This window comes from Penicillium lagena, assembly GCF_028827675.1.
Source record: "Penicillium lagena strain IBT 129212 chromosome Unknown utg000001l_segment0_segment0, whole genome shotgun sequence".
In the NCBI taxonomy this organism is placed as follows: Eukaryota; Fungi; Ascomycota; class Eurotiomycetes; order Eurotiales; family Aspergillaceae; genus Penicillium; species Penicillium lagena.
Window position 1 is genome coordinate 983,771 of NW_026623222.1, and position 23,795 is coordinate 1,007,565.

General features: G+C 52.9%; 15 protein-coding genes across 15 annotated transcripts; 6 read left to right on the plus strand and 9 right to left on the minus strand.

Annotated features, from left to right (window-relative positions):
* Nucleotides 1–64: 64 nt before the first annotated feature.
* On the plus strand, nt 65–1,948 carry N7510_000426 (MFS transporter; the record flags this gene model as incomplete). The annotated part of the gene is made up of 4 exons (XM_056972356.1): nt 65–388; nt 452–638; nt 694–1,190; nt 1,256–1,948. The coding sequence occupies 4 exons, from the start codon at nt 65–67 to the stop codon at nt 1,946–1,948; spliced, it is 1,701 nt and encodes a 566-aa protein (XP_056837473.1).
* A 682-nt stretch (nt 1,949–2,630) lies between these two features.
* N7510_000427 (Fig1 domain-containing protein) lies at nt 2,631–3,613 on the minus strand (the record flags this gene model as incomplete). Its single annotated transcript, XM_056972357.1, has 4 exons — nt 2,631–3,009; nt 3,064–3,391; nt 3,459–3,527; nt 3,583–3,613. 4 exons carry the CDS (start codon nt 3,611–3,613, stop codon nt 2,631–2,633), a joined length of 807 nt encoding a protein of 268 aa, XP_056837474.1.
* An 855-nt stretch (nt 3,614–4,468) lies between these two features.
* On the minus strand, nt 4,469–6,749 carry N7510_000428 (putative exonuclease; the record flags this gene model as incomplete). Its single annotated transcript, XM_056972358.1, has 3 exons — nt 4,469–6,479; nt 6,532–6,679; nt 6,737–6,749. The coding sequence occupies 3 exons, from the start codon at nt 6,747–6,749 to the stop codon at nt 4,469–4,471; spliced, it is 2,172 nt and encodes a 723-aa protein (XP_056837475.1).
* A 272-nt stretch (nt 6,750–7,021) lies between these two features.
* On the plus strand, nt 7,022–7,717 carry N7510_000429 (translation machinery-associated protein 16; the record flags this gene model as incomplete). Its single annotated transcript, XM_056972359.1, has 3 exons — nt 7,022–7,241; nt 7,294–7,378; nt 7,435–7,717. 3 exons carry the CDS (start codon nt 7,022–7,024, stop codon nt 7,715–7,717), a joined length of 588 nt encoding a protein of 195 aa, XP_056837476.1.
* Nucleotides 7,718–7,949: 232 nt separating this feature from the next.
* N7510_000430 (MAM33 family protein) lies at nt 7,950–9,076 on the plus strand (the record flags this gene model as incomplete). The annotated part of the gene is made up of 3 exons (XM_056972360.1): nt 7,950–8,139; nt 8,279–8,459; nt 8,521–9,076. 3 exons carry the CDS (start codon nt 7,950–7,952, stop codon nt 9,074–9,076), a joined length of 927 nt encoding a protein of 308 aa, XP_056837477.1.
* A 471-nt stretch (nt 9,077–9,547) lies between these two features.
* On the minus strand, nt 9,548–11,179 carry N7510_000431 (DNA primase subunit PRI1; the record flags this gene model as incomplete). Its single annotated transcript, XM_056972361.1, has 3 exons — nt 9,548–10,682; nt 10,742–10,939; nt 11,001–11,179. 3 exons carry the CDS (start codon nt 11,177–11,179, stop codon nt 9,548–9,550), a joined length of 1,512 nt encoding a protein of 503 aa, XP_056837478.1.
* Nucleotides 11,180–11,906: 727 nt separating this feature from the next.
* Nucleotides 11,907–12,341, minus strand: N7510_000432 (uncharacterized protein; the record flags this gene model as incomplete). The annotated part of the gene is made up of 1 exon (XM_056972362.1): nt 11,907–12,341. One exon carries the CDS (start codon nt 12,339–12,341, stop codon nt 11,907–11,909), a length of 435 nt encoding a protein of 144 aa, XP_056837479.1.
* Nucleotides 12,342–12,740: 399 nt separating this feature from the next.
* On the plus strand, nt 12,741–13,732 carry cspA (putative cell surface protein; the record flags this gene model as incomplete). Its single annotated transcript, XM_056972363.1, has 2 exons — nt 12,741–13,095; nt 13,152–13,732. 2 exons carry the CDS (start codon nt 12,741–12,743, stop codon nt 13,730–13,732), a joined length of 936 nt encoding a protein of 311 aa, XP_056837480.1.
* A 712-nt stretch (nt 13,733–14,444) lies between these two features.
* On the minus strand, nt 14,445–15,110 carry N7510_000434 (uncharacterized protein; the record flags this gene model as incomplete). Its single annotated transcript, XM_056972364.1, has 1 exon — nt 14,445–15,110. One exon carries the CDS (start codon nt 15,108–15,110, stop codon nt 14,445–14,447), a length of 666 nt encoding a protein of 221 aa, XP_056837481.1.
* A 739-nt stretch (nt 15,111–15,849) lies between these two features.
* Nucleotides 15,850–17,115, minus strand: N7510_000435 (NAD(P)-dependent alcohol dehydrogenase; the record flags this gene model as incomplete). Its single annotated transcript, XM_056972365.1, has 4 exons — nt 15,850–16,143; nt 16,205–16,816; nt 16,871–16,944; nt 17,013–17,115. The coding sequence occupies 4 exons, from the start codon at nt 17,113–17,115 to the stop codon at nt 15,850–15,852; spliced, it is 1,083 nt and encodes a 360-aa protein (XP_056837482.1).
* Nucleotides 17,116–17,193: 78 nt separating this feature from the next.
* On the minus strand, nt 17,194–17,403 carry N7510_000436 (uncharacterized protein; the record flags this gene model as incomplete). Its single annotated transcript, XM_056972366.1, has 1 exon — nt 17,194–17,403. The coding sequence occupies one exon, from the start codon at nt 17,401–17,403 to the stop codon at nt 17,194–17,196; it is 210 nt and encodes a 69-aa protein (XP_056837483.1).
* A 281-nt stretch (nt 17,404–17,684) lies between these two features.
* On the minus strand, nt 17,685–20,199 carry N7510_000437 (putative AP-1 adaptor complex subunit beta; the record flags this gene model as incomplete). Its single annotated transcript, XM_056972367.1, has 6 exons — nt 17,685–18,129; nt 18,189–19,119; nt 19,168–19,805; nt 19,859–19,990; nt 20,047–20,067; nt 20,123–20,199. 6 exons carry the CDS (start codon nt 20,197–20,199, stop codon nt 17,685–17,687), a joined length of 2,244 nt encoding a protein of 747 aa, XP_056837484.1.
* A 405-nt stretch (nt 20,200–20,604) lies between these two features.
* N7510_000438 (DUF5310 domain-containing protein) lies at nt 20,605–20,879 on the plus strand (the record flags this gene model as incomplete). Its single annotated transcript, XM_056972368.1, has 2 exons — nt 20,605–20,736; nt 20,793–20,879. 2 exons carry the CDS (start codon nt 20,605–20,607, stop codon nt 20,877–20,879), a joined length of 219 nt encoding a protein of 72 aa, XP_056837485.1.
* A 76-nt stretch (nt 20,880–20,955) lies between these two features.
* On the minus strand, nt 20,956–22,140 carry N7510_000439 (putative transcriptional regulator; the record flags this gene model as incomplete). Its single annotated transcript, XM_056972369.1, has 2 exons — nt 20,956–21,804; nt 21,889–22,140. The coding sequence occupies 2 exons, from the start codon at nt 22,138–22,140 to the stop codon at nt 20,956–20,958; spliced, it is 1,101 nt and encodes a 366-aa protein (XP_056837486.1).
* Nucleotides 22,141–22,905: 765 nt separating this feature from the next.
* Nucleotides 22,906–23,645, plus strand: N7510_000440 (flavin-linked sulfhydryl oxidase; the record flags this gene model as incomplete). Its single annotated transcript, XM_056972370.1, has 2 exons — nt 22,906–23,063; nt 23,132–23,645. The coding sequence occupies 2 exons, from the start codon at nt 22,906–22,908 to the stop codon at nt 23,643–23,645; spliced, it is 672 nt and encodes a 223-aa protein (XP_056837487.1).
* Between the last annotated feature and the right edge of the window lie 150 nt (nt 23,646–23,795).

Genomic DNA, 23,795 nt, shown 5'->3' on the forward strand with positions numbered 1-23,795 from the left:
AATTTCTCCCATTTGAATGCTATGTATCACCTCGGGCCTCAGATGAGGACAGACTATTCCCTTTATGGAGACCCTGCGAGACACTGCGTTTGGGAAGCTAGTCCGTCTCGCCACTCACTATCGATGGATGCAATATCCGGAAGAGAAAGATCTGTCTGTCTGGCCAGAGTATTTAAAGACTGAAATCAAGGACAGAGAAGGCAGTTCTGCCGCACCAGCGGTTGAGAATGAGAACCCGGAGGACCTGGAGGCGTTCGGCCTCTACACGGTGATATCGCAGGCGTCTCGCCGCTTCTCGGCGGTGTCAACGATTCGGGATGGAAGCGCGGATCCATCGCGAGGTAACCAGACTATGGTAATTAGCTGGCGGGGACCAGATGACTCTGAGGTAATTGATAATTGTTCATGCGAAGGTTGAAGACGAACAACAGCTGATGGAGATATATATCAGAACCCCCAGAACTGGAGCACGAAAAAGAAGTTTTTCGTCAGCACATTAATTTGGCTGCTCACCTTCGCCATCTATGTTGGCTCCGCAATTTATACGCCTGGTATTCCAGGCGTTTCTGAACAGTTCGGGGTAAGCAGCGTGGCGAGTACCTTGGGCCTGACACTGTTTGTGCTCGGCTACGGACTTGGTTTGTGTTTCTGTTTCTCTCATACCATAATATACCAACTAACAACCTACCCCAGGACCAATGGTCTGGTCTCCTCTCTCCGAAATCCCCATGATCGGCAGAAGCCCAACCTACGTTCTAACTCTATTCGTCTTCGTTTTGTTCCAATTCCCCGTGATCTACGCCAAAAACTTCGGCATGCTGCTAGCCTTCCGGTTCCTCACGGGGTTCATTGGGTCCCCTGCCCTGGCAACCGGCGCAGCTTCGATGGGTGATATCTGGAGCCCCAAGATCCGCGACTACATGATTGCCGTTTGGGGCATGTTCGCCATCTCCGCGCCTGTTCTCGGCCCTATGCTTGGCGGCTTTGCCTTTTCCGCCAAGGGATGGAAGTGGACGATTTGGCAATTGATGTGGGTATCTGCCTTCAGTTTTGTCTTGCTCTTCTTTTTTCTTCCGGAAACATTTGCTCCCAATATCCTTGCTCGGCGAGCCCGTCGCGTGCGCCGAATCACGGGCAATTCGCAGTATATGTCCGAGTCCGAGATGGAAATCAAGGATGTCAAGCCAAGAGTGAGTCACTTCGATGTTTCTTTCTTTGCTTCACCCCAGACATCATAATGCTGACACACTCCCAGGACGTCCTCTTCGAAGCTCTAGTCCGACCATTCGAGCTATGCTTCCTTGAACCCATCGTCCTCCTCCTAAACCTATACATCGCCCTAATCTACGGCATCCTATACATATTTTTCGAAGCATTCCCCATCGTCTTCGAAGAAATCCACGGCTTCAATCCTGGCGAAAGCGGACTTTCGTTCATGGGCATTCTCGTCTCAACCTGCTGTATCACCATCCCAGCCTACTTCTACTGGAAATACCGCTGGCAGGCACGCCACTTCGACAGCGAGGGCAACATCGCCCCGGAGCAGCAGATGCCACCCGCGTGCGTGGGGTGTTTCGCGCTCCCGATCTCGCTGTTCTGGTTCGGCTGGACGGGCAACTTTGTCACCGTGCACTGGATCGTACCCATTATTGGATCGATGTTCTTTGCTGTCGGTGGTTGTCTCATCTTCAACTGTATCTTCTGTTACCAGGCCCATGCCTACCCGCGCTATGCGGCCTCGGTGCTCGCGGGTAATGATTTCCTGCGCTCTTCATTTGGTGCTGGGTTCCCGCTTTTTGCTTCTGCTATGTTCCATAATCTCGGCGTTGGGTGGGCGTGTACTTTGCTTGGATGTCTGACAATCTTGTTCGTGCCTTTTCCGTTTATTCTCCTCCGTTATGGGAAGAGGCTTCGCTTGGCGAGTAAATATGCCAGACACGATATCTAATCTGCATTGGAGAGCGTCTTGAATGATTGTTTACTTGATATAAAAGTTTAATCTCATTGGCATGACTTGCCAACTGAGCATACTTGGATGGAGATATTTCAATTCAATATCATTCTCTTCGTATTTTTTTGATGGCATTTGACTAGCATCTGCTGAGCTCATATTCAGGGCTCTCTCGCTCCAAACTATCCAAATCAAACAAGTGGGTACAACATGACAAGAAGTGCTGGTTTTATACATTGAAAGAAAAACGCCCAGAGCCAAGAAAAGGCAAAAAAAAAGAGTTGAAATCCCAGCCCACGGAAAATGACATTCGTTCTATGCCCTTTCGGCATATCTCCTTTGAGATAGCCCAATCAAAGCCCATCTCATAGTACTGGATATGTCGAGTCCAGTCCACGAAGGTAGGTAGTTGGAGATCTTAATCTCCTGCTATGTTCGTAAAAATCCCAAACTGTGCAAATCCAAATTTCCGAGGGGCAACCATGTGTCCCATAACTATTCCATTCCGTCCATTCTGCTGTGTTCGAGCCATATGCTCATTCACTCGTCGATATTATTCATTTCCGTTCGTGTCGTTCGCAATATGGAGGTAAAGGTGAAGGTGTGTATCGCAAAGGTGGGGTGAGGTAAATGCAATCTTTGAAAAGAAAAACCAAACAGAAAGAAACAATCAAGCCCATCACTCATCGTCGGTCAGTTTCCGGATCAAGCTGATGCTGAGAATCATCACCAAAAGACCGATCGTGACAACGACCATGAGCACGAATCCGAACCAACCCAGTACCATGGCGGAGGTACCGACACCGCTCTTGATGCTGCCATTGCCCATATCTTGGGCTATTGTGCTTGCAGCGACGGAAGCCGTATGTTGCCATAATACGGAGACGAGAACAAACACGGAGGCGACAAAGATCAGGGCGAGGGCGGCCTGGGAGACCGGTCGAGAGGGGAAGGGTTTGACTTCGCGCTCAGAGCCGGACTCGTCGACCTCCTCGTGCCAGCCGGGGAAGGTCGCCAGAAGGATGAAGCAGAAAAACGCGAGAACGATGGCAACGATTCTATGACCAGGTTAGCATGGTCACAGAGTAAAAATTGGTCGGGAGATCACTCACAGGAGATATGGGAACACTACCGCATCCTTGAACGTTGAAGCGACCCAAATCAAGTTCATGGGATCTTGCTCCGTGGTCACGATCTCTGCCAAGGCAGTGGCGTTGGCATTACAGATAAATGCTCCCCCATCTGGCGAGACACAGATACCAAAGTATCCCACGCGGACCTCAAGTTCGGCTGTACCAACGATGTGGGAGATGGCCGTGATCTCGTCGGGGAAGACCTGGGCGAGGTTGAACGTTGGCTTGTACTTCTCATAGTACATGGAGATCAGGAAGATGCTAGGGATTTGCGGGGATGATGAAGAACATCCGGCCAACAGGAGTGCTGCAGAGGATCGTTAGTCACATTCTTCATATGGCCGATGTATCCAGATCCTCGAGGATGCACTTACATAGTAAGATAATCGCCACAGCAATCACAATCATCAACACATGATGGTATCCGATCATCGGCACGAATCCTGAAACCAAAGTTAGCCATGTTGTAGCTGATTTTTCTGGAGAGTGTTCACGTACGGCCCCATCCTTCAAAAAATCGAATCGCCATTGCTGCCAACAGCCAGCTCGCGGCCCTTCTTCTCTGTCAAGTCGTAACAACTCACTCCTCGGATCTCCGAGAAGGAGCGCGGATGAACAAGAGTAGACCCAACGCCTGTCAGATGGCCAACGGCGTTCCTTTGCTTTGGTCTTGCGGGCGCTGCAGCTGTCAAGTTCGCTAGAATGGAAGGCGGAGGAAGAAGAATGCGGAGATAGGAACGGAACGGATTGTTCTTGACGTTTTGAGGAAGAAGAAAATCTCCGTGGAATCCGGATCGCACCTATACTGGATTCTTGAGAATGGTCAGAGACGAGGATTGACGGTTGTCCCAGTGGAATGGGGGTGAGCGGGAAGGAGAGGAATGAGAGAAAAGGAGGGAGAGAGAGAAAGAGAAAGGGATTCGTAGCTGGAAGCGAAAGACACCAAGCACCACGTCACGCTATCTTGTCCACCACTGATTGCATGAAGCTTTGGAGGCTGGGGATGGAGTCGGGTCGTTGGGCAATAGAGGAGGCTGGGCCAACGACCTTTGTTTACGCGGTGGGTTCCCGGGCAACGGGGACTGCCACGCTAACGCCATTCGGGGATAGTGTCGATCAGGCCAAGCTTTGGGTCCCGCTGTGGACCATGGCTCCAGCCTCGTCCTATTGCTAATATTCTCTACAGTAATCGTGATGTTCCAAATGTTGCCCGACGAGCCCAAACACCCGCCGTGTCTCATGTTTCCAACGCCACACCATAATAAAACAAAATTCGCAAAAAATAGTAGCCGCCAAGGCCGAGCGGCTCGCCAACAATGATCCCATAATCTCGAATCCAATGATACTTACTCCCTGCACCAAGACCAAAACTAAATGCATATGCTTACTGCGCCACAAATGAGAACCGTTGGAGATCCAAAGGAGCCGGGGTTCGTGTTGCTTCCTCCGTTTCGTCGTCCTCACTGTCCGGGACAATGAGGTCTTCACTGCCTTGAGTACCATAGCCAGCAGTGAAAGAGGATGTTTTGGGAGGCTCTGCGGAACCAACGTCACGGAGCTTGGTAGGTAGATTGATGGTGTTCGACCGAGTCAATGCCGCCTGTCCCATCCGTTGCAAGGGCGTCAGCCGTTGCCGCTGAGTCGTTGGGCGGCGCGTGACCGGGACAGGTCCCCTGCGAGACGACTGTGGCACAGGGATCTTGGTTGGAGCGGGTCGAGAAACAGGTAAGGATGGCTGTGGCTCCGACTGGAAGGTGTACTTGGACAGGATGGTCGCATTTTGTCGCGCCACATGGTGCGTGAGAGCGCGGTTGAAGTTGGAATTCGGGTCCACGTCACTCGACACCGTCTCCGCATCCTTCGCCTGATCGGCCACTGGTGCATCCCCATCGACGGGCTCAGTCGCAGGAGGTTCTGCTGTTTGATCGTTCGTCTCAGAGACCTCGAACTTGTTCCCATCTCGAGCATCCACGGGCTCGTTTTCTTCAGTAGGGTCGGGAATGCCAGCAAAGATGTCCTCAGCCACCTCATCAGAAAAGACATCCATCGTCGACTGGCGCTGTTTCTTGGTTCGTGACACTTTTTGTCCGCTGGGACTGGATTGGCCCGGGCTCTGTTCGAAGAAACGACTGCGTAAATTGGGACGCGCAGGTAGCGAATCGTCATCGGCATCAGAACAGAGTCGCTGCCGCTTAGTCGATTGTAGGGTAGAAGCTCGTGCGGCCTGGGCCAGAAACGAAGGTCTCTCAGCGCTCCGCACCATGGGGCTGAGACCTTGGTTGTTTGAGAACGCCCGAAGCGGACCAGACCGACTCACGCTACTGGAGCGTAAGGGCGCTGAGTTGGCCTGCCAGGAGCTGTTCGCATTGCGCTCCAGGAGTCGCTGCTGGCTCGGCGACGGAGTCAAGCTGTTCGGATCCAGCTCGGCTAGAGGCGTTCGCTTCGGGGTGAAGAAGGAATTGATCGGCTTGTTTGGCTTCAGCTCCGACCCCAAGGTCTGGCGGCGTTGAACGCCCAAGGGCAATTTACCTGCAACTACCGGCTTCACGTCAATCAACCACTTGGTGGTCGGGTCCAGGTCACCACAAGCGACCCCGGCGGCGATCTCTGGAGCCACATCGCCTCCAATGAATGGGAGCTCGTCCAAATTGACATCATCATCTGGAGGAGACAAAGTCACCAGTTTTCTCGCTTTGGGGCAGAAGACTCGTTGGTAGAGGAAGGTCAATTCCGCCTGCTTGAAGTTGGCGAGATAGTCGCGAGGAACTTGATAATTGCCCTCGAACTGAAGCATGCGGAGCGCTCGCTCAACAGTCTTATGTTTGCGAATGATGCGGTAGGCGGTCTTCAGTCCCATCTTGGGAATATTCGCCAAATAGTCACACCCGCTGAGGATGCACATATGACGGAAATTGGCATCGGTCCATCCAACCAAGCTGACCTCCCGGCACGCAGTGAATTCGGCTCGGTTGATCTCAATACAGTCACCATGCTGGTCCAGTTTAGACAGCAGTCTCTTCGCCCCAAACACGAGCAAGTCCGAATCCTCGGAAATGATTCCATGGATGGTCCCCTGCTGTTCAAGATATACCAGCTGGGCATCTGCCTCGTACGGCGCAACCACGTACTGGACGTCCATCTTCTTCAGCTCTTCGATCAATTGACGGGCCATGTACGGCGTCACATCGACGGCCTTTTGGAATTCTTGGTAGGCTTCCGGCATCCTGCCCTTGCGCTGCAGCTCGAGGCCCAGAGCCTTGCTCTCTTGCCGCCGCCGATGACGATCTTCTTCAGTGCCCGATTTGCTGGGCAGGTTGTCTCCATCGAACACAAGATATGGCGTAACTCCGAAGTAGAGAAGCATGCGGACGCGATTGAGCACGAAGTCAATATGTCTGTCATAGAGTTAGCGTCTAAGGTCAACTAAGACAACTCCGAACATCGTACTTCCTCGTTGGTCTGTCCAAGACCAGGTCCACGGCACACGCGACGGTTCCACGATGTAGCCATCCATATGCATCGACCCCAAGGGTCTGGCCACTGAACTTCTTTAGATGGCATGGTCTTTGAATGGATTTCAGAAGACCGTGAAGTCCTTATTATTCAGCGTTAGTAGTCCATTGTCCTCCCCGGAACACAGGGGTCAGCATACCTTTGATACCCATGGCGGGCACCGGTCGAGGCACAGGTGGGGAACCTCTTGTTTACTCGACAAACGATAACATGCGAACGGGGGGAGGGTGGGGGGAAACACGGCCGGTGGTAATAGAGAACACAAGAAGACGCAAAACAGAGAAAAGCTACCAAGTAAATACCTCCATGGCCCAGCGTCACTGGAATGTTTGTTTCATGGTCCTCGACGCGCCAGACGCGATGGAACGATGGGCGGTGACTGCCTGCCACTGACCGCCCATTTCTGCAGGCGTAACCGAAAAAAATGTCCAAGCCGCACCCTGGACAGTCTGCATTCCAAATCCCCACCCTCACCATGGCTAAAACATTGCAGAAAGTGCACAAGAAGATCTCCAAGAAGAGGGGTAAAGTCGACTCGCTGAATGAAAACAGTCGCGATGCTCAACGACTAAGACGGGCGGGTGCTCGAGACGATCGACTGTCCCGCCACGCCAAAACCACCCTCAAGGGCAGACAGCCGTACAGTGAGAGCCATCGGGCACACATTCCAACGAATATGTACTAATTTTTGCCTAGTGGAGAGGATCGGACACCTTTACGATGCGGTGCAAGATACAGAAAAGCCGCTCTCAGACCAAGAAATGGCTGAATTGATAGTCCAGTATGTCTAGCCGCCATTACACTCCGGCAAGTTTTGTCTAACAAAAGAAATGGCAGATACATCAACCGGGATGCCGACGAGATCGAGCAACTCCAACAAGAACGGCGCAAAGGGCGGCCGCCCAGCAAGCGGGAGGAGACGCTCAAGCTGCGGACGGATACGGAGGAAGGGGAATTCCGGACCGGGTTCTGGATGCCAGACCTGGGCAACGGAGATGTGCTCGCAGCCCTTAAATCATGGAATGGAGACTGGTCCGGTTTGAGCACGCTGAAGTTTGTTCGATTTACGAAAGACGGAGGAAAACAGACGTCAAGCTTTCCTCCCAAGGGCATGTCATGATTCATCTGTTGTGGACAGCAAGGCGCATGGTGCATTGAAGTCATTGTCGACTATTCTAATCCATATTCACTGCTATGAAAGCATATATCGTATTACCCTGTAGCTGCTGTGTATAGTTTCTGTTTGGGTGGTCATGTGACATCATTCAGTGTCAAGACTCTTTTCTGCTGCTGTCGAGACTCCTTCCGTCACTCTCTCAACCCCGAACTTTCCTATCCATCAACGCTTCACAATGTTGTCTCTCCGCACCATCTCGCGTTCTGTTCCACGCACCTTGTCGCGCTCGCTCGGCCTATCGCGCGCGGCTCTCCGCCCAGTGTCCGTCCTCCCTAAACCCACCCTGTACCAGCCATCGAAGGCGATCAAGCCTGCCTATGCTGCTTTCTCCACCTCTGCAATTGCCAGACAATCTCCTGCTGAGGGTAAGTGAAGTAACGACGTGTTGCGAATGTTATTGGCGGCTACAGAACTTTTTCTTCAAGTTACTGGGCCGGATTGAATTTCTAGCAGCTATAGAAAAAAACTCCTCAAAAACATACTGATGCCTGGGATCTGTCATAGGGGATGCCGAGCTTATCGCCAAGCTTGATAACGAATTGACGCACGAGAACGAGTCTGGTCTGGAGGACCTGCAGGATCAGGCGCAGAATGTCGATTATGTTCTGCAGACTGGAAACTGGACGGTCAAGGATGTTGCCGGAGAGCAGGAGGTGGCCCTCTCTAAGTCTTTCGGCAACGAGAAGTATGCTTCCCCTGATTCCAGTTGAACCGGTCAATGGATGCTAATGCACTGCTATTGTTAGGATTCGTGTCACCTTCACCGTCGCCGATATCCAGAACCTGAGCGAGCAGGAGGACTTCGATGACACCGGCCTGGGCGATGAGATGGATTTCCAGGGCCACCAGGCCGCCAACCAGCGCGGAGGCCAGAGCCCCGTTGCCCAGCACCCCGAGGACAGCGTCTCGCCGGCTGACCGCGAGTGGGCTGACCTGGCAGAGCCCGGCTTCCCTGCCCGCGTGAACGTCTCCGTCGAGAAGCCCAACGGTGGTTCTCTGTTGATCCAGACCCTGGTCCAGGATGGTGTCTTCCAGATCGAAGAGGTCTCTTACTTCCAGAACGCCGATCTCGCCAACGCCCAGACCGCGGAGAAGGACTGGGCCCGCCAGAGCCTGTACGCCGGCCCTCCTTTCGAGAACCTCGATGAGGCCCTGCAGGCCAACTTTGAGCGCTTCCTGGAAGAGCGCGGTATCAATGCTGAGTTGGCCAACATGATTCCCGACTACATCACCGTCAAGGAGCAAAAGGAGTACATGCGGTGGTTGGAGAGTATGTATTCCTGGAATGTTCGATTGAAGTGAAGCAGTTGCTAACATGGCCCTACTTTCTAGATGTTAAGAACTTCCTTGGTGCGTAAAGCGCTGGGAATGTTTCGGTCCCTCCAACTTCTATAACCTCCCGTCCTATCTTCTTGACTTGAATTTACGGACATGCAGGGATTCTTTATCTTTGCATCTCCAACTTCCCTATCTCTCCCTTCCAGTGAGGTGGTCTGCCACAGCGCTGTCAACTCGCGCGACCTCACATGTACCAATATTCTTCTTCCAAATAATTGAAAATCACGGTGGAATCATGCTACATCTCGCTATAAAATTTGTAGTTTTGAAAGATATAGTGTGCCATGCCATTTAATGTTTATAAACAGCCCAGAAACATTCCGTCGAGTAAGACCCTAAACAACTCCTTGAATGCGCCCGATCAACAACAGTTCGAGATGAACGAAATAATCATGAGGTCATGATTCTTGATAATAGCTCGATTCAAACTCCAGATCAGAATTCCATCGGATCCGGTTTGATTTGTGGACCTGCCTCATCACGCTCCCGTTTCCCAGCCCGCTCTTCCTTGAGCAAGTTGGCAATAAACGAACGGAAATAGTCAATGTAGGGCTTCAGACTCGTCTTCTCATAGTCCTGCACCTTGCGCCCGCCCTTGGTATCCGAGCCGTTCACCGTGCTACCCTCCACATCAACGATATCGGCCTCTACGACACTAGCCGGATTTTGCGCATCGTATGTATCAATCTCTGCCAGGAGCTCCATCACCGTAGGAACGGAGAGAGGATCGAATTCTTCGGCCTTGCGAGGATCGATGGGAACACAAATACGACCAGTGCCGGGGTGAATCACAAAGGGGCTTTTGAGCAAGTGAATCATCTTCTTGCTGACTTCGGCATCGAGGCGCGGGTATGTGTATTCGAGGACGATGTCCTGCTTGGCGTCTCGGAGGGTTTTTGGATCCAGTGTGCTGCTCTTTCCGGTTTTGGCCAGAGCGTCAATATCCGCCCATTTGCTGGTGCTGGGACGGTCAGGAGAGGACTCCCACTTCCTGCGCAGCGAATCGTTCAGCGTCTTATCCGGAAGCAATGCCAGCAGGCGTTCTGCCTGCTCCTCGCTGAGAAAGCTGTCCTGGTCCCTCAATGTGGTCTGGGCAAAGTTATTTTTGAGAAGGTCGAGGCTGCGCAGAATGTGCGGGTGTAGTGGTCGTTTGACGTTCACGCGCTTGCCGCTTGATGATCCTCCCCGCACGATTTCAAGGTAGCCAGCGATGGCTCTTCGTCGCTCATCTGACAGGTTGCGAGCACGCGGGTCACAGACCCAGGCGTGAGCACCACGTCGACCCGAGTAGACCCAGAGAATATGCTCGAAGCCAAAGTCGTCGCGCAGAGCGCCGTCGATCACCTTGATTGACATGGTTACGAACGCCCAGCATTTCGCACAGATATTGGCTTTCGAGCAGCAGGACCGGATATCATCGTAATCCGTCAAATCGATATCGAATACCAGCTCTTTGGAGACTGGCTTCATTTGACCGCCTCGAAGTGTTTTGCGATCTCGCGGGTTGGTGCTGTAGACAGGTCCGATCTCAAATCGGGAGGGGTTCATCTTGAGGATATCCTTACGAAACCTGTGTATGAGGCTGTCAGCTCGCGATTTCCCAGGGAGTTTGGCGCGGATATTTCTCACAGGTCGGCGGTGGGGTACGATTGGTATCGAAGATAGGCATCATTCTGCAGCGTGAGGGCGAATTCACGATTCCCAAAGTCTCGAGTGGGTACAATGCCGTGGTTCAGCCACTGGAAGAGGTATCGAAATGGGAACAATCGCTGATAAAAGGCAAGCATGATATCGGTGTCGACAGCGGACGGCGCGGGGGCAGGGGCCCTGGACAAAGTGGCAGGTCAGTGGACGAGTTGCTGCACATATTGGCTATCCTGTTGCTCACTCCTCCGATGGTGGCGACTCCATCTTTGTATCTGGTGCACTAGACGCTGGGAACTCCTCGTCCTCGTCGTCATCGTTGAACATGTCCTCTAGTTTGACACCAGTGTCAATCTCGGTCGCAGCAGGAGCATCTGGCATGACCTCATCATCCTGACCAGGCGGCGATACAGAGTGAGGCATGGTGGGCGCGCAAACAGTATACGAAGGAGTTGTGTTGATCGATCAGGGCATCATCTCGGCCAGTCGCGTGAATGGACAAATCGACGCGCCGCGGTCGCGTTTACCCTAATCACGTGATATGCTATCTCCGAAAACGGCATTAATAAATGGCCTGACTGTGGCCTGACAAGTTAACTTCTTGCAGGTATGAAAAAACGGGACATCTTGCTCCCTGACTCTCCCTGCCGCTTGCGGAAATGGTTGTCTGATGTTCCTGCCTCGCACTCCCCTGGGGCCTTGGATGACAACACGACTTCCCACTTGCTGTGCTAGTGGCTGGTCCTAAGGTGCCCCCGTCAGTGACGGGGCAGTTCCAGCACTGTGCTTCTAAGATTGGATCAAGTTTTCCGGATTCATCGTGTCTTGAGCCCTGTTCCTCTTTTGTCCGTGGGGGATGGGTCACTCTCAGCGCAAATGGATAATATCGTCGTCATTGACTGCAATTGGTGATTTGCTGGCCAACTCGCTGCTACTACAGTGTGTGATGGTCGTACCTCTAGCCAAATTGGGAGCCACCTGTCCAATATCGTACAATGGCCGATCCGGGTGGGAGTTGGCGTGGTGTTCACATTCTTCGGTTGTTACCCGCCAATGGGAGCACTAAGTGCGCAGGGCCATGCTGTCTCCCACATTCCAGGAATCAGGGGATCCCTCCGATTAGCGCCCTCAATTTTGGGATGTCTTGACACTATTTGCGCAGGAGAGTTGCACTCTCGTCTTGTGGCTTGGTGCCGGCAGCATTTCTACGACTCAAATGGGAATCTGGTCTTGGGCACACACTAGTGCCCTGTGAGACCATCGACAAAGGTCCTGAAAATGACTGCATCCGGCCGGACCCTGCCAGTGTGGGCAAGCTGACACCGTGGCTCGTGTTCCCATTCGAGCTAATATCTTCGCCACCCTTGGAGTTTACTGGATCCTGACTCGAAGAGGTTTTAACGAAATCAAAAGCAGAGTGGCCATTTTTGGCACTGCATGATCTCCAATCAGGCCAATTCCCCCACCAGCTCCAGCATCGAAAGGCCCAAGCTCCTATCCCAGGTCTTTCCGCATTGGGTTGATCTGTGGAGCTTGGGTGGGCTGCTGAACTGCTGAATGTCACGTTTGCATCCTGGTACGCCATACCCAAGTATCATTGCGCAGAGATTTCACTCAGTTACCCTCCATCGGTGCCTCCACCATCCACGGTTCAGCCCTCGCAGTTCCTGCTTTCAGCCGTAGATGGAGCTTTGTGGGACAGGTCTGCCCATTGCTGTTCGAGACGGCCCAATGAGCTGATCTCCCCATTCAGGTATCATTCGACACGACTGTGTCAACCAATCCGTCATTGACTTTGTCGTCAGTGACCTCTTGGGATGATGGAACACTGTCCCCGGACGAGCATATAAACCGACGTTGCTCGTCCATCAAATCTTCTTTCTTTTTCTTTTCCCCGTTACTCTTCCTCACCTTACACTCGTTTCTACCTTTGCCTTGCTTATTATTCGGATTTTCTTTCCAGTGAAAAGTTATCTCTTCCAAAATGGTCCGCTTCGTTACTCTTCTGGGGCTTGCCGCCCCGGCCTTCGCCGGTGTCATGCAACAGCGTGGTGAGGCTAGCTCTGCTGCCGCCGCCGCTCCTGCTGTGAGCCAGGCGTCTGCTGGTGCTCCTAAGTGGACTATGGGCCCGGATGGACACATGTCTGAGTGCAAGACCCCCACTACCACTCCCACCACGACCACCACCACGCCCAAGTCCACCACCCCGTGCCCCACTACTACCACCAAGCCCTCGACTACCCCAAGCACTACCCCGTGCCCCACGACTACCCCCAAGGTGACCACGAAGCCTAACAAGACCTCCACCATCATCACTATTGTGACCACCAGCTGCCCTGGTAAGCTCTATACAGCCCAAGCGTGATGAACTTCTTTTATGCTAACGATATTCCAGTTACTTCGTCTACCATCGTCGTGGGTAGCTCGACCACCGTCATTCCGGTTACCCAGACTAGCTCCATCACCCTCCTCAAGACCGTCGTGAACAGCGAGACTCAGGTTGTTAGCTTCCAGAACGCTACTGCGCCCCCTGCTGCTCCTACCGCGGTGCCGCCCACCCCTCAGTCTGCGGTGCCTGCTGCTGCTGCTCCTGCCGCTCAGTCTGCTGCTGCTGCTCAGTCCGCTGCTGCCGCTCCCGCTGCCCAGTCTGCTGCTGCTGCTCAGCCCGCTGCTGCCGCTCCTGCTGCCCAGTCTGCTGCTGCTGCCCAGCCCGCTGCTGCCGCTCCTGCTGAGTCTGCTGCTCCTGCCGCTGCCCAGCCCGCTGCTGCCGCTCCTGCTGAGTCTGCTGCTCCTGCCGCTGCTCAGCCCGCCGCTGCCCAGCCCGCTGCTGCCGCTCCTGCTTCCCCTGCTGAGTCCGCCGCGGCCGAGCAGCCCAGCAGCCCCGCCCAGCCCGCCACCTTCAAGGGTGCCGGTGCCATCGTCGAGCCCGCCATGGGCTTCGTCGCTGTCGTTGCTGGTTTCATGGCTCTCTTGTAAATTCTTTACAGCCAATAGCCAGCCAACAGGCAAAAGCAGTGTTTACCTGGGGTCTCTTTGATTGCCTACCTTCTGTTTCGATCTGATGGTGGATCGAGCGGGAAAGATGTCAAAGAACCACGGGGCGCTTGTACTCTTTGATTATTTTGGTGTTCATGTGTATTTTAGACCTCTGCATGTTGATTCTCTGACCCGCCTGTTTCTGGCCGAATGCAGGTAACAATGTGTTCGGGAGATCGGAGTTGCTTGGTCCCATTTTGGAGGCTTTCCTGTTTGGGTTTCTTTTCACTTGCAAATTATATAATAGGTAATCGTAATAATATGTCAACATTTTGCTTTTCTATTGCATTTAATTTTCCATCGTTCCGCATTATAACTTTTATTGAAAAGTGTATGGAGCGAAAAAAGTGCAACTTGCCTATTTCGACAAAGTTCCCTGGCCTCATCACACTTTTTGTGAGGTACTTTTTCTAATACCAAAAATGTCAAAAATCAAAAGCAGTTTAGTGCTGGACTAGCTTTTATCCATGACATGCTGACGCTTCTCTTTAGTACCCGTGCATGATACGTTCATGTTTTTGTCCTTATCTTTTATCTTAAAGATAAAACTTAGAATGGAGGTTAGGAATAGAGTATCTGTGATAGAAATAGCGTGCTTCACAGAATGAAAATGACTGTAGTAGATAGTCAAGAGCCCACGGTGTTTCTTGGTCTAGCGGAATCGCATTTTTGACGATTTCCGAAATTTTTGGGTTTCTATCGGAGGAAAGAGCACGTCGTGCACAAGCCATCCATGCCGCCCATCGACCGGCCCATACTTATTCCAAAACTCATCCTCCAATTCGGAAACAAGAACATCCAGTCTCGCATCTAGATGTAGAATTCGTCTCGCGAAATCATCCGCCACGGGGACAAATTGCTCCAGAACAGCCTTTTCGTCATCCTTCGTTGGCATTCGGAACCCCACCTGGAGCCCACGAAGTAGTTGATAGAGAGTATTCACACTAGCGATCTCATTCACATAGCACTGAAGGAGCTCAATCACTGTTTCCAGCGAAGCGACTGATAATCCATCGAACAACTTTAAGCTCCCAGGCCCAGCATTGGTCAGGGCTTTGTGCAGAGGCTGGAGAACGCGAAGATCCCCCAGTTTGTATCTGGTATTGCCGTGGTGGTCGTCGAGTTTCTCTTCGGGCTTATTACCAAATGAAGACATTCCTGCGCCGGCGAAGAGCTCTGCTAGACGATTCACATGAGTCGGGCCGTGCCTGTCATGGACTCGGTAGATGCCAAACCAGATCGAGCGATAAAGGGAAAATATCTTGGTCTCCAGCTTTTTTTCCTGTGACATAGTCTCTTCGCAAGCTGTCGGGGACATCGTGAGATCCGCCGACGAACCCACAATATCTCGATGCGGCGTGTTGGGGTCGTCTTTGCGGGAGAAAAAACCACACATTCTCCTGATCTAAATGCGGACAGTGAATAGAAGTGCCGGATTCAAAGTAGAAATAGTAATGGAACAGAAAAGATCTTGTTGATGGTTCCACTTAGGCAGATATAACGGGAATTGAACTGCCGCCTTGACAAGGGGTGATGTTCTTCTGGTCGCTTTCTTTCGCCGAAGAAATGCTAACCCAGGCTGTAAAATTGCTAGTGCATGCCCCTGAAAGTTGAATGCGGTTCACTGTTGTGTGGCCTTCGCTCACGTGAGTGAGGTGGTCTTCGTGGCGTCGGCTGCGCCTCAATGGCTTAAGATCGGGGGAGGCTATACTGCATCAGTTGGCAAATTAGGTCTGCACCGACAGTATAGACCGCCTTGAATAGGCTTCGTGGCCCGTCCAGCGCTTTCGAATAAGGGGAAATTAAGGGGACTTCCTCCATGTTCTTGAAAGCGATCCGCTCCATGGTCGATCCCGTATATTACCCATAATATCATACAGCAAGTACCATGAGCTTGAACCTGAGCTCCATAGAGAACCTCAAAGTCCCTGCTAAAATAGGCTTGGGTAAAAGCTAAAGACCTCTATAAACCCAGGGTAGGCACCATCAATTATTCAATCTCAGAGATCATCGCAGTTTCATCATCTATAGTCTATAAAAGTTTTACTGTACAGTGTCTACTCCTCATTGACCAACACATAGCGGTAGCGCGCGTTGCCTGCCCACATATCCACAACGCCCTTGTTGGCATCCTTCATCGGGATCTCCTCTACCCAGGGCCGGATGCCCGTCTCAGCGACCAGCTGGAACATCTCGCGGATCTCGTCCGGGCTACCAACCAGAGAGCTCTCGACCTTGAGGCGGCGCATCAGGTTGCGCACGGGGGCATACAGAGTGCCGTCCTCCGGCAGACCGACCTGCACCAAGCTACCGTTGGTGCGCAGCAGACCCAGGTAGTCGGTCATGGGCATCTGGTTTGAAGTCAGTTTTGTTTTCTGAACAAAATGGGTGAGTAGAAAGTGTGTGTCTTACCTTGGTAGACGAGACGGTGCAGACGATCAGATCCAACGAGCGCGAGTGTTTGCTCGCCCAGTCCGGCTCATCATCGGTAGCAATGTACAGATCAGCGCCCATCTTCAACGAATCCTCGCGCTTGCTCTCCTTGCGCGAGATAGCAACCACCTTGTCGGCACCCATCGCCTTAGCGAACAGAACACCAAAGTGTCCCAGTCCACCAACACCAATAATGCCCACGCGCTTACCGGGCCCGCAACCATTATGCTTGAGCGGGCTGTAAAGTGTCACACCACCGCACAGCATCGGCGCCGCATCCGCAGAGGAAATCGCGTCCGGGATCTTGATAGCGAAATGCGACGGGACACGGTTGTACAGCGCATACCCACCGTACGACTTGTCGCCGTTGTAATGTGTGCTGTTGTACGTGCCGACGAACTTCTTAGAGCAGTACTGCTCCAGTCCTGAGGCGCACTCTTCGCAGTCGCCTTGGCGGTTGACGCACGAGTCGCTCTGCGCGCCGACGCCGACCCGGTCGCCGATCTTGATATCACCCACTGCCTTCGAGCCGACGCGCACTACTGTGCCGACGATTTCGTGGCCGACGCAGCAGGGGTACAGGGTGGGTCTCTGGGAATAGGGTTAGTCTGGTAATGATCATGTTGGACATAAATAGAGACTGACCCAGCCGCTGCGGAGGGTGTGCAGGTCCGAGCCACAGATACCGCAGTGTGAGACCTTGATATCAATATCGGTTTCTGTCCGGATGGGTCAGTTACTGAACACCAAAAAACATTCCAAACAAAGAACAAAACGAAGAACTCACCCTCCCACTCTTTGGGCTGGAACTCCTGCCAGACCATGTTGCCGTCGGCGGAACTGGGATCAAGACCCATCCATCCCTCGAACTTGTAGTTTGTCTCCGCCATGGTGAATGTGTGTACTGAGTAGAGATATTCCACCGTCTTCAATTTTCAATCCCCCGTAGGTGCCGGCGCCATTATATATCACCCAGGGTCCCACACCAGCCGCCCTGGCGTAGAAAACTCTTGAAGAATTGGTAAGCGGATCCATTCGGCACAAAGCTTCTCGGAGATTCGGTCAAGTCTTTGCTGGGTCGCAGTGGGGCCGGCGCCGGGTTCCTTGTCAGTTTTCGGGTTCGACGTCTGGGATTTCCGGTTGTCGGTGTTCAGCGTGTGACGTAGCTGCAGGTACATACTGTGGCTGATCGTTCTAGAAGGCCGCTAGAACAACTAAGTCCAACGTAAAAACCACAACTATAGTCGATCGATATTCGCGTAGCTAAAAAATGTACATGCAACCCTTTTGGAGGTCCGATCGCAAGATGCAGCAGGAATTAAGCAGAAAGACGCAAAAACAAAAAAAGAAACCATTCTATCTCGTTCTGTTCAGGGCCTCTCTCCCGCACCTGCGAAAACACCGGGATATATGTTAACACACCCACCACCCCCACCATCGGCAGCAACAAATCTCAAAACTAGAAGAGCCCCAGGATGTCCTCGTTCGACTTCTTGGGTGGGTTATTGCTCTGCTGAGGAGCTCCATTTCCCGACATGTTGAGGTCGGCAAACCCGTTCAAGAGATCATTGCCATTGCCACCATTGACGCCGCTAGAGGAGGGCTGGGCGGCTCCGGAGTCTCCGAAAACGCCCAGCAGGTCGTCCAAGTTGTTGCTTGCTTGCGGTGGAGGGCTTCCGACTGCAGGGGACTGCACCCGCACAGGTGTGCCGGCGAGACCTTCTAGACCAGACATGCCGCTTGTGGGTTCTTTCTGCGCGGATGCAGGGGCACCGCCGTCGAAATCGATGTCCAGCAGATTCTCGATATTGCTTTGCGTCTGCGCAGGGGCCGCAGTGCCACTGACGGCGGCGGCGGCTGCGGCCGCAGCCAATGGATTCTCGCGCGCGTTCTGGATTTGTTCCCTAAAAGAAGAAAATGTTAGCAAAACCTTGGTCTAATATAAAAGAAAAATGAGACATACTCAATGGCTGCCCGCTGGACAGCATCAGCTCCGAACCGGCCTTGACCGACAAATTGCTCTGGAGGCTTGTGGTATACGGAGGAGAGGGTGGAGAGTTCGGTGAGAAGTTGGTCCAGAAGCGCCGGCGGGAGTGAGTTGATAGTAGTGAGGATAGGAGGCTTGTCTGAGAGCACAATGTTCCTGGTGGCATTCGAGTCGCTCGTGTTGGAGAGCAGGCGCCAGTAGATATACGCCCGGTCCCGAACATCGGGGTTGTCGTTCTCCGCGGTGGCCGCCTGAAGAACCCGTTGAACCAGGCCCTGGGCTTTCTCAGGCCGCTTGAGGAATAGTTTGACCACGGCAGTAAGAATCTGCAACTGGGTCTGAGAGAACTCCTCGTTGAAGCCGTCCACGAACCCGCCCAAGATATCACCCGCGTTACTGATCTTCTCGGCATACTCACCAACGATCCAAATAAGTGCAGCTCTGGCGTTTGGCTCATCCAACTCATCGATGCACTTGCACAATGTGGGAATGATGCCCTCATAGCCAGGGTACTTCCGGAAAATGTCTTTGATGACAACGATGGCTTCCTGGACAACGTAGTTCACCTTGGTGTTGATCAGATCCAACAGTGTGTTGACGCACTTCTCGCTGGCACTTTCAATTTTGATAGCGACTTGACCAATGGCTTTGACGGCACGCCGCACAAAGTCCATATCAACCTCGAGGGCATACTCCTTCAATTCCGCCAGCAGCTGATCCACGTTGCGGTCGTTTGCTATCCGCACCATGATCTCAAGTTTCTGGAACTTGACATACGGCGGGTCGTTGTACTTGCAGAAGAAGACGCGGAGTTCCTTGTTGAGGATGTCCGGCTGCTTTTGCAGCAGTAGATCGATGTTTCTCAAAGCCACATATTGCACTTCAGGTGCGGAGGATACCAGAGTCACTGCCACTTGTCAGTAGATAATCATCGCAGTCTTTTCAGGAGACCTACCCAACGGCGGGGCCATCTTCTTGAAGTAGTTCTGGTTTAGCTCCGGGCTGATATTCTTCATGTGCAAAAACACCGTTTTGACGGCTGCAAGAACCACGCTCGAGTTGACATGCTGAAACTGAGGCGCAACGCGCTCGCAGATGTGCTCTGACTCCTTAACGTCGCCCGTCCGGTACTCCGCCAAGGTCGACAGGATCGTGACCCGTCCCCACTCCGTGCATTCATTCAACGCCATGAGCATCTTCCGTAATGTATTGGATGTCACCTGCAGGGCTTGCGTCTCGGGGGCTGTGTGAAAAATCTCTGATAATGCGGTCACCGAGTTGGCCACAACCATCGGATTCGGGTCACCGATCATCTCCTGCAGCATCTCCAAGAAGCCATTCTCCAAGCACATTCCCGGGTTCAGGTCAAACAGCTTGGCGACACAGATCGCCGCGGTCTTGCGGACATACGGCGACTCGTCTCGTAGGGTTTTCCGAAGCGGTTCCTCCATGTAATCCACCATCTTCTCCACCCGGATACATCCCATCGTTCGAATTGCCAGCGCACGAATAAGCGGATTAGGGTCTTCGGAATCTTGCACAAAGGTATTGACGGCGAGAATGCACAGGTCGGGATGGGATTTGGCGTAATTCCTGGGGGTTCCTGTCAGGGCGCGTGTGCAAGTTGAACGTGGTCGCATACGTACATGAGATAAAGGTATACCAGTTTCTTCTGCTCCAAGTCGCCCGTGGCAATGTTTTTGAGGACATCCGGGAACAGCGCGGATACGTCCTTGCCCAATGTCATGGCCATGATCGTTTTCTGGATGGACTCCTTCCTGTTACCGGGTCAGCCACATTGTCGTCCCAATTTCGACATTTTGGCCGGTCCTACCGTTCATAAGCATATTGGGAACTGCAATGGTGGTCAGCATTGTCAAAGAGCGAGCCGATTGCGGAAGGGAACATACACCAGGCCAGCTCGCAACTCATACGTCTCGCCTTTCCGGGGCACCGCAAAGGCGCCTCGGATCTTGTTCATCGCCATGCTGTGGATTGGGAAGCTTCAGCAACGACCGAGTCGCGCCTCCGCCAACAGATCAAGCGAGGGGAGTTGGGAGTGGTCGAGGGACGTTGGACGGGGCTGCGGGGCGAAGGTGGTTGGTTGCACGGTCGCGCGATTAGGAATGGAAGAGAAGAGATGGGAGTGACGGAGACAGGAATTAGACCATGCCTGCCTGTCTGTGTGTCGGGCCTGTCTCTATTGACAGGGATGAGTGGCCACGACCGAGTGTGGGAGGGTAAGTTAGTGTAGTGGGGATGGATGGGGAAGAAAGAAGAAAGGGTGCAACTAGTGTTTTGCCAAAAGTTGTCCACAAAGACTCTCCGCCGCCTTGCCTACCATCTATCTCCCTATTCCCTTCCACTCAGTCCCTAACCACCACCCACCATTATGGTGAGTAGTTCTTGTCCACACAATAGACTCTCCATTATTGACACTTTCCAGGGCAATCTCCCCAACCTCCGTCGCCTCTTCGTCGAAGCCAGGACCGAGGCCGAAGAGAACGAGTACTCGCGGACAGCAGTATGTGACCCCCTACATCACGCTCAAGCGCAATGGATTGCTGACGGTCGGAACAGTTCTACAACCTCGTTCTGTTTATTTCCTCGATCGCCGTCTTCAGTCTGGCCGCTCAGCGCATGAGCGGACCCAAAGCCAGCCGATGATGGATGAAACATATACTTCATTCGTCAGGATGATGATGCATAAACAACCATACTAGACAGGCTAGCTGCTGGTCCGTCAATCCGATTCTTCGCCCTCGTCATCCAGGAACGCAAGCGCCTGGTGGCTACGAGGAGCCTGCCTGCGTCGAGGCTTTGCATCGCTTTCCTCGCCCGATCCCATCCCCCATTGTTTCGCGCCCTGCTGGACCTCCTCCAAATCCGCCTTCAGTTCCCGCTCTTCCCGGATCTGACTCGCCTTCTCCAAGGAATACCGACCCTTCATGCCAGCGTCCTCTAGCATGCCCTTGAGATGCTTGATCTTTGCCTTGGGAGTCTCGTACGGGGCTAGTTCTCTCCACCACATCTTGCGGATCCCGCACTTGACGAGCCACCCTTGTAGTCGCTTAATCTCGGCCTGATCGGGATCGAGATCTTCGTCCTTTGCTTTGGTTGCAGCCTTTTTCCCTTCCTTTTTCACACTTTTGGCTGTGGCCTCGGTGCTCTTCTTCCGTTTCCGCGGAGGCTTGGGCTCTTCGTCTAGGACCACAGACATTTCGCTTTCAGAGTCATCCTTGGCGCCCTCGTCTGCGGCTGGCTTTCCAGTATCGGGAGATGCCTCAACGTCTGAATCTTCCGGCACGTCCTTCTTGGGGGCTTGTTTCTTGGGTGTGTTTTTCACGGATGATCTCCTCTTGGGCTTCTTGACTTCTTCTTCGCTCTCTTCAAAGTCACTTTCCTCACTGGGCGGAGTAGACTCCTCTTCTCCATCAGACACGGGTGTCTCGGTCTTTTGGCGCTTTCTCGGCTTGGGCGCGCTGACGGATTTGGTTCGTTTCGGGGCCTTCGTCTCCGGCTTTGGCGGTGGCGGAGGGGATTTGACAATTGGCGCCGCTTCTTGCGACATGGTCAGATTATCCTGTACTTGCTAGGAAAACAGAATACCGAGAGTTAGCACCTGTCCCTATATCGCATGGTCTAAATGTAACCAGTAGACAATCATGAAACGCACCACCTCGTCCTTAATGACTCGATCACTGCGCGCCTTCCACTCGCCCGTGTTCTTGAAAAAGCCTTCCTCCAGACCGAGTTTCTGTTCCACCGCGAGTCGCACTCGTTTCACGGTCAATTCCTCCAGGTTCCCGGCCTTGAAGACCGCGGCCACAGCTTCGCGCAATGCTTTCTCCAGCGCATCGTCTGGCGGGACGGACGGCTGCTCGTTCTCGGACTCAGAGGATGAATAGATGCTATATTTGGCTGACATGGTGGTGCTATATGTATTGAAGACTAGAGGGTGTCACTTGAACTCTGGGTTCACGACGCGACGGGATCGTAAGGGACGCGTCAGAGTCTATACTCGCCAGAGACAAGATGGGATGCGCGCAGCTGAGCTTTCCCTTCTTTCAGATAGTGGGATCAGGGTGTCTTTTCAACAGGCTGCAGTCATCAATCGACAAAAGAACGATTCCAACCAAGTCCGTAGGTATCTCGGTCGATCCAGTTCGTCACCCGCATTGTGATCACGTGATTGGTATTGGTATACAGCGTAGCAAGGAATTGTAGTAGTATAACATCCTATTGTCGATATTGGAGTTCTATTCAGATCATATCAAGCCCATTGCTAAATAAGCATTTATATGGGGTCCGTCCTGGATATCGAACTGGTGGGAACGGTGAGGAAACCTAATCGACCTGAGATGAGCAATCAATCAACTTACTCGGTGAGCAGCGGTGCAACTTAGGGTCGCACAGTGGTGGCTCACTGTGTATCTGGGGGCCGATGGCAACCTCGAAGCGGTAACTAGCAACCTTACAATTGCCTTTTCTTCTAATCAAATAAATTCCACTCGTGATGGTGGAAGGCGTGAAGCGCATTTCCTCCTTCGGTACTTTCGGGCCGGCGGTGATTGGTCGGTTCCTTGTACTTGACAAATCCATCTGCCACTCCAACATTATTATTCCCGATCTCTTCCTTCTGGTCTTTCTCACTCCCCAGTCCATCGGACCTACGACACAACTATCGGACAGCATGGCGGAGGTTCCTCCTGAACAGATGGACTCTAAATTCGGAGCACAGGCCCATCTGTTTAACCAGCAAGCCCCCGGCGCATCCTCCAAGGCGGCACAAGACAGAGACTTGAAGAAGCCATTACCCAAAGGAGTGGTTCTAGACAAGGATGGAAAGCCGTACGCACCGTGACTCGCAGCCGCACATTGCTATATGGCGGACAGCAAGACTAACAACTCCATCACAGCTGCCGCACTTGCACCTCCGTCGCCTCATGGCGAGCTCTAACAAAGCAAGCCAAATCCGATTCCTCCTCAACCTCATCCTCCAGCATCGCATCCTCAGCCACATCCGCATCCGCAGCCTCTCTAGCCGCTGCTGCCGCCTCAACGAGCACAAGCACACCAGCAGACTGCCCACCGGACGTCGAAGAGCTCGGCCGCTCAACCTGGACCCTCCTGCACTCGATGGCAGCCACATACCCAGAAAAAGCAAACACGCAACAGCAACGGGACATGCAGGGCTTCCTGAAGCTGTTTTCGCGCCTGTATCCCTGCTGGGTGTGCGCGGATGATTTTCAGGCGTGGATGGCGCATCCGAGTGGACGCAATGAGCCGCGGCTGGGCACTCGGGCGGAGTTTGGGTGGTGGATGTGCGACGCGCATAATGAGGTTAATCGAAAGTTGGGGAAGAAGGAGTTTGATTGTCGGTTTTGGGAGGAGAGGTGGAGGACTGGGTGGAAGGATGGGCGGTGCGATTGAGGGATGAAGGTGAAGAGGAGGGCCTTGCTTGGTTTCTCTAGAGAGATGTATGATTCTTATGATGGTGCCGGATGATGATGGATTCCTATGATGGGGTTGGAGTTAAAGTTGTTTGGAGGTTTCTGTTTTGCCCTCTCTACTCATGTGTTG